The 8,031-nt window shown below is 35.4% G+C and overlaps 1 protein-coding gene across 1 annotated transcript; it reads left to right on the forward strand.

Annotated features, from left to right (window-relative positions):
- Positions 1 to 518: 518 nt before the first annotated feature.
- Positions 519 to 7,654, forward strand: emc (Basic helix-loop-helix domain-containing extra-macrochaetae). The gene is made up of 3 exons (XM_065370393.1): positions 519 to 805; positions 3,827 to 4,328; positions 4,989 to 7,654. Exons 2-3 carry the CDS (start codon positions 3,855 to 3,857, stop codon positions 5,052 to 5,054), a joined length of 540 nt encoding a protein of 179 aa, XP_065226465.1. The 5' UTR covers positions 519 to 805; positions 3,827 to 3,854; the 3' UTR covers positions 5,055 to 7,654.
- The last annotated feature ends 377 nt before the right edge of the window (positions 7,655 to 8,031 follow it).

Raw genomic sequence — 8,031 nt, forward strand, 5'->3', positions numbered from 1 at the left:
TTTCAAGTGTTTTAATGTAATCTAATTTCAAATACAATTTCAAAATACTTAATGTTGATTTTGCTAAATTTTATCATTTTTCTGAAGTATCAAAATAATACAGAATATGAGAAAAAAAGAAGTAAAAAAATCAGTTTTTTGGTGAAAAAAAAAAGTATCTCGACGAGAAATGTTTCAAACACTTCGCAGCCCTACTCAAAATTAATCGTCTCATTTCATTAAAACCATTTCAGATGTTTCCAATATTTTCACAGACTGTCGGAAAATTACACTTGCTATAAGTAGAGAAAACAATCCTGGTTACCGAATACCAACTCACAAAACGAAAAAAAAAAGTCCATCAAGTATAAATAAAGGCCACCCTGTAGCTGAATCTAAAAGAATTGAAAGTACACCTCTGCGTCTGCGGCTGCAGTGCTGCTTCTCAGCGTCCACTCGTCCAAACTCCAAACTACGAAGGTACGCAGCTAACCGCTGGCTAATGGCTATGCTGCTATGCCTATGCAGGCTATATGCAACGAGCCCAACGCACAAGCAGTAGTCACCCGACACCCGAGAAGAGAGAATGTGTTGATTCTCATTGTGCGATTCGGATTCGTGTATCATATGTACCTAGTGTATTTGTAGTATTATACTCGTACATATTATAGTAAAGTGAAGTGAAGTGAAGTGTAGTGCCTGTGCCAGTGCTAGTGCGTACTATTACACTACAACGAACTGTTTTTTGGATTTTTTTCAATAATCAAAGCTCAACTGCATATGCGATATTGCCATCGTTTTGTTTCGCCTTGTTTTTTTTTTCTACGTAAGTACATACATACAAGCACATAATACGTATCTACGAGTACGATAGATTTTTTACGAATGCAAATAGAATTATGAATACCTATAGCTATTTGAATTTGATTGAGACGCAGACGCATCTAGCTACGTGTTTGTTTGCTTGATTGTGTCCACATTCGGCGTTAAAGTTTGTTTCTCCGTTTTCGTATATTATGACCCCGATGCCATTGCCAAATTTCCATTATCGCATGGTCGAAGTTTGAAGGGTGCGACGATACGAAAGTTGTAGGACTGAATCATCCTTGGTCGATACTCGTTACTCGTTACACAACTTCTATTCGCCAAGTTCAAGTCGTAAAGCTCATTCATTAGCTTCCCCACGGATTTCTGAATTTATGAGATACAGAGTGAGTGAGTGAGTGAACGAGTGAGTAGGAGGAGAAGGCGAGAGGCTGGAAAATGCAGTTAGACTGCTTTTAGAAACCTACCAAATACGTACATAATATGGTACCAATCTTCTGTGCCAATCGAACAATGTTCCAGTGATGAGGCGAAAAAAGAGGTTCGAACGCTAAAGCCCTAAAAACATTCGTCGAAAAAGCCTATCAAATGTATTTTTAGCGTAAAATTTACAGCCATAAAAATCCTAATTTCTTGTCAATATTGTAACCAAATACGGATTTTTTGCCTAAAATCATGATTTTTGTCAACATTTCAAAAAGTTTTTATTTTTTGCAAGATTTAAAAAAATCCTAATTTTCCAGATTTTTGCCAAAAAATCTAAAAAGTTTCCATTTTTTAACCAGAGATTTAAAAAAATTCTGATTTTTCGCCAGAACTTGAAAAAAAGGCCTGAATGTAGTCAAGATTTCTAAGGTTGAGATTTTTTACCAGAAATTCAACAGAGCCTTGGTTTTTTACCAAAGTCAAGAAAATCCTGATTGTTTTTCATAATGTCGAAGGAGTCATAATTTTTGTTAAAAAGAAAAAGTTTCGATTTTTCTCAGGCAGTGTTCGAAAAAAGCCCTGATTTTTGCAAGAGATGCGAAAAAGGTCTCGATTTTTCAACTTGAGATTTCAAGAAGTTATGATCTTTTTCCAAAAATTGATTAAAGCCCTTATTCTAACAGGGAAAAAGGTCTTGTTGAATCCTTATTTTTGGCAGAAATTTCAGAAAATATTGCTTTTCAAGCGAGAGATTCTAAAAAGGTTCAATTTTTTGCCAGATATTTTAAAAAGTTTGGAATTTTTGTCAGAAATTTAAAATAGTTCTAATTTCATTCAGGATTTTAAAGAAATCATGATTTTTGTAAGAAATCTGAAAATGCCCCGATTTCTTAGCCAAAATTGGAAAAAAGTACTCATTTGTTGTACAGAAATTCCAAAAATGTCTCGATTCTGAAATCGACTTGATTTTTTTCAAAAAATTAAAAAAATAGGGAAATCTAGGCTTATTTTCATCAAAGCTTAAAAAAAAATCAAAAAAATTCCAATGCTTGCTCTCGTTTGAGAAGATTTTGACCTTTAAGCGAGAGATTCATAGAACATCTCATTTTTTTCACGATTTCAATAAATAAGTCTCAATTTCTATCAGAAATCAGAAAAAGGTCACGACTTTTTCGCCAATCATTTGGAAAATAGGTATCCTAATTTTTTCCAGTACCTGAATTCAAAAGTGTCTCGATTTTCCAACCATCCTGATTTCTGGTCAGACGTATTTCAAAAAGTCTTAATTTTGGTCAAGATTTTGAAAAAGTCTTCAATTTTTTCTTAAAATTCCAAAAATTCCAATTTCTGTCAGAAATTTGAAAAATTTCTAGACTTTGGTATGAGATTCAAAATACTTGTAGTGCTGTTTTATTTTTAATACGAGTAGTAAAAAAGTTCTGATTTTTCATCAGAAATTCAAAAAGGTGCAGATTTTTTGCAAAAAAGCGAAAAAAATCTTGATTTTTGCGAAAAATTTCCAAGTCTTGATCTTTTACTTTGGCTAAAAATTCAAAAATCTCATGATTTTTTTCTAAAAATTCAAAATACGTGGTCATTTGTGGCCTATGAGGAAAAAAAAGGAGTAAGAAATCAGGTTGAGGGAGGGATTAGAAATTAAAAAAAAGTATCTTGTCGAAGAATGTTTTAAACAGTTCGCAGCCCTGCTCAAAATCAATCATCAAATTTTTTCAAAAATTGTGGAGGGGGGAGCTATGCACTGTAGCTCATTCTATACGAGAAATTTTACATGCATTAACAATGAACTCGCGTTATTTTTCCATAGCAGTGAAATTGAATGAGATATGATTGATCGAGAAATTACGCAGTGGGGGGGGCAGAGATCTACCAAAGGGGAAAGCTGATTGCCCAGTGGTGTTTTACGAGTGTGTTTATCTGTAATTGGTAGTCATAAAATGAAATAATTCATTTCATCGTACATGACACATACGATCGCCCTTTTTCTCACTTGTGGAATTTTTGTGGGGGGGGGGGGGAAGAGAATGGTACCCCAATTCAACTCAATACCTGCGAGGGAGATCGACATTCATTTTTAAGGGTATCAGCTTTAGTCAATTCTTGCCTGGAAAACCATTTTCAAACGATAACTATGATCTTTGTTAACAACCCTCTTTCTTAGAATGAGCATAACTCTACCCCCCACCCCCTTTGGACAAATTTTATCACTAAATAGTCATCTGATAGGAAATTTCTTGTAGAATAAGTTCGATTTGACTATTTTTCTGCTAAGATCGCAATATTTGAGGAGTTACAGGTCAAAAACCAAATTGGAAGAGAGGCTTAGATCCATAATAGGGGAGAACACTCGACAGAGACGCAGAGGGACACCTCAGATTCGTGATTTAGAACCTAAAAATAGACCAGTATACCAAAATTCAACTTTCTAGCTCATATTTCTTTAAGACTCCTTTTTTCCAGCTAATTTTCCTGAACTAATAAGTACCTACTTAAATGAAGTGCAAATTAGAGCTAGAATCGATGTTGGAATTTTTCCCTCAATATTAATTTCGAAAATTTTTGTTTACCTTTGTTGCAGCGTGAATTAACAAGAGAATTGCCTGATCATGAAAGCGATACCAATGAGCGATAGTGGCCGAACCAGCACCATGTCAGCAACGACAGCGGTCGCAGCAGCCGGCAAAATAACCAAACACAAACGAGACGTCGAAAACGAAGAAATCCGAGCTTATCTCTGCAAGCTGAAAGAATTGGTACCTTTTATGCCAAAAAACCGACGATTATCGAAACTGGAAGTCATTCAGTACGTCATTGATTACATATGCGATCTGCAACAAGCCCTCGAAGCTCATCCCACCATCAGCTCGGTAGCAGTGCATTCTGCGGCTGCGGCAGCTGTCATGTTATCTTCGGCTTCGCAAGCGGCCGGCGTTAATTTACAAATGCTCGGTATCGCAAATGCCGCCGAGTGTAGGCAGCCGCTGTCCATACTTCCAGCCAATTCCAATAGCAATTTGACCAATGCCAATGTTCCCAGTATAAATACGACGAGTACTTGTTCCGTATCGCAAGCTTCTTCTGTAAGTACATATTTATATGCATTCTCTTCGCCATTGTGAATTTTGCACACTTTTTTGGATGCGGGGGGGGGGGATTTTGGGGTTGAGTTTCAGGGCTTAGTGTTTGGGGGGTTGAATGAAATGTTCAAAGCTTTCCAGTGCTTTTTAGGGCTTGCAATTGCAATTTTGATTTTTGATGAAGGATAAGGTAAAAACTTTATCATCAAATTAATTTTTGATATTTTGATCTTCTGTTGGAAAAAATTTCAAGGGCAGATTCCGAATTTCTGAATATTCTTTTTGCCTAATTTGCAGCCAGACTGGCAGAAAATTTGAATTTTCATTGGTCTTATGGGGATTTTATTGATCTGCCTAATCCTCTAGTTCTAATTCTCAGAATCTACTGACAGAAATTGACTAAAATTGGCTTGATTTTCAGAGAAAATGGTTTTGGGTTTAGGGCCAGGGCTTCGGGCTTCAAGGAAATGATCAAGACTTCTTCGAGTTTTGGGTCCTAGTTCTGGTTGGAGCCTCACCCCTAAATTTGGACCAGAAATTCTTTTCTGATTCTGGTTCTTGAAGACTCTCTTTTTCACAATGGCAATGTCAAAAATCACCTAAAAGCATTTTTCAAACCCTCTATAATTCTGAGCTAATATATTTTTTTTTGGAATTTTTTAGATCTCGACAACCACCAGCAGCAGCAATAATGGTGGAAGCAGGCAAAACGAAAAAGTCGCCTACTGAGTGCTGTGCTGAGTCATGAGGTAACCTTGGCGATCCAGTCCTATGGTCATCTGCGAATGGTTACAATCTTATCGTCGGCCATCGAGCATTGGGCATTAGCTGTAATCCATATAATCAGCATCTCAAAGCATCAAGTCGACCCTTCGGCCTTCGTGCATAGGCCCATGAGGTTTACAAAAATTAACCAAAGGCTGCGGATTCGGCGATCGAGTGGTCACGTCTTGATACGATTACGAGCACCTAGTTGTGTGCGGAATGCCAGTTGCCTACACTATGGTTTACTGTATTCTTTATTCGTAGGCCTACGTCTTAATACGCTCTGAATTGGGGTTCAGAGTTGAGCTGATGTTTCACCCATTTTTGTACATTCCATAACGTCATTTTTTCCTTCCAATATTACGCTATTGTACCCTGATATACGTAATATTTTTATATTGTATACAAATTGCATACAAATAATACATAAAGACCACGATACCTAAGTACCTACGAATGTACCCGTATAAATTCATCTTTTTTTTATTTTCCTCGTCTTTTTCTTTTTTCTCTATTTATTTTCCTTCCCACCTACATATTTTTTTCTTCTTCATCAAATGTCACGAAATGCAGATTGCAATAATGTTTCCAAATTGAGGGGGGGGGGGGGATTTTTCATTACTGGATTTCAACTCATTACGTAGGTCTTATGGTGTACCTTATGGATATTTTTTTTCGTTTTCTTTCGCTCCCACCCCCTAGAGTTGTAATCTCGGATGAGAAAATCACGCCATGAAATTTTCAATTCCCTCGATGAAAAATAAAGGGTGAAAAAATTGATGTATCGTACTTACAGGGAAAATTTCAAAAAAAGGCTACTTTGTTCAATTTCATGATTTTTTTCAACTTTGGAGGTCTCTGAATAAGTGACCAACAACATTGTTGAGGGTTTTCTCAAAAAAAAAAAATCAACTTCAGAAATTTCGTAAAATTGCCATAAAAACTGGAAAACAATGAACGGATTGGGGAGGGGGAGGGGGGAAATTGGTGAGACGAGGAAGCTTATAAAGCAATTTTGCGAAAAACAGAACTTTTTTGGCCAGCTTTGAAAAACAAAGAGGACTTCTTGGGCAGGCAAGGAAAAAATCAACGTTTTGTGAACGCGTTGACAAAAAAAAATTACTGATCAATTTTTCAGCAAAAATTAAGACTATTTGACTAGTTTATCAAAAAATTAATTCCTGAGAATTTTGACGAAAAAACATTACAACTTATCGTCAACTCACCAAAAATTGACCTTCTCTGATAATTTTGACAAAAAACGAGCATTTTCTGACGATTTCACCAAAAATGGAAATTTTTTGACAATTTTCCCAAAACTGACACCTCTCGATTATTTTATCAAAAACTGACGGTTTTCAACATTTTTTGACATGGGAAAATTCAGCAAAAAAAAACAACAAAAAACAGAAGCCTCATAATCAAGTTTGGCAAAAAAAAAAGGACTCTTCAAACAGATGAGGTGAAAATTAATGCTTTTTAGTGTATTGGAATTGAGGGGAAGAGAGGGAGGTACGTAAAATTATGGCCTTACAACTTTCAAAAATTAACGTGTCCTCGAAAAAGAAGCTGAAAAAAGGTCTGTTCAGAGAGATTCTGCTCAGAGATGAAATATTTTAGAATAATTTGTACCTGCAGACATCAATATTTTACTCATTTAAAAATATTTGTCAACTTTGGGGGCTTCATACAAGAGTACCAGCATCATTTGGAGCACCAAGAAGTGTTCCTAAAAAATGTGCTTATTTAGAAAAATTCTGTCCACTGAAAAATTTTCAAAAAATTTTTCCAGAGTCAATTTTTCATATTCGTTTAATTTTTTCTGAAATTGGGTGCTTCATACAAGTAAGCCAACATCATTTGGGGGGTCCAACAAAGGTTTTTTTTTGAAAATGGGGTTTGTAGAACAATTCTAATGTGAAAATGAGATATTTTCAAAAAATTTCCTCTGATTTTCATTTATTCTCATTTTTTGTGATTTTTTTCAACTTTGAGGGGCCTTTTACTCGAGGGCCAATATGGTTTGAAGGGCCGAAGAATATTTTTTCTTGAAAAGGAGATTATTTAGAAAAATTCTGATGTGGAAACGAACAATTTTGATCAATTTTTTTTGTATTTTTTTCTTCATTTTTTCAACTTGGTGGGGGGCGACGTAACAACTTTGGTGAGTAGAAGTTGGAAAATTCAAACTTTGAAAAATAAGGTACACCTTAGTAGGTCTACTATATTTTATGTATTATTGCTATCGTGGTCATGCGTTGTTTTTTTTTTTTCATTTACCTGTTATTTTTTGTTAGCTATTTTGTATTTATTGTTTTAATTTTTTTTCTCGTCTGTGATGTGATTTCGTACTTGTAGATAATTTTATTTTACCTTTTTTTTTTTTTTTTGTATGTACTCTTTTTAATTTTTGTATCGACTGCGATTGCTTGAAAAATGGGTATAGCGTAGACTTAGATCTCGGCCCAGATTCGTTTTATTAAACTCATATTTTGTCAGATTGAGGAGGGAAAAAATATTGTGTTTTTGCTTAAATTCAATAAATAAAAGTTTTCGTTTGTTTATTTTATTGTTATTATTTTGGATCAGATGCGACTGCGACGAAATGAAACGAATGGACGATGTTTTTATGAACGTACTCTTTCAATATCTAGCTTTTCTTTCTCTTTCATAGGTCAACTTCAAAATAGCTACGAGATTAAATAATCAATTCTGCCAACATTCGACAACAACTCGCTGAGAAGGTTGGCTGAGAGATGAAATCTTTCAGCAGTGAATCGTTCAAAAAAAAAAAAATTAACGCTTAGCGAAAAAAGGTAGATGGTAGAGCTCACCTACAAGATGTCCCTAGTTACGAGCACATCGAAAAAGCAGGAACCGATTTCAGCAGCGTTTCCTAGGAACAGCAAAGCGTCGTTGATTCGCCGCGCCACGTTTTTTT

The sequence above is a fragment of the Planococcus citri genome, chromosome 1 (assembly GCF_950023065.1).
Source record: "Planococcus citri chromosome 1, ihPlaCitr1.1, whole genome shotgun sequence".
Classification (NCBI taxonomy): Eukaryota; Metazoa; Arthropoda; class Insecta; order Hemiptera; family Pseudococcidae; genus Planococcus; species Planococcus citri.

Bases quoted from the DNA above. Each gene is read 5' to 3' on its own strand.
- emc (XM_065370393.1), top strand. From the start codon at position 3,855: ATGAAAGCGATACCAATGAGCGATAGTGGCCGAACCAGCACCATGTCA. The intron at 4,329-4,988 runs GTAAGTACATAT...GGAATTTTTTAG, and splicing joins CCGTATCGCAAGCTTCTTCT to ATCTCGACAACCACCAGCAG.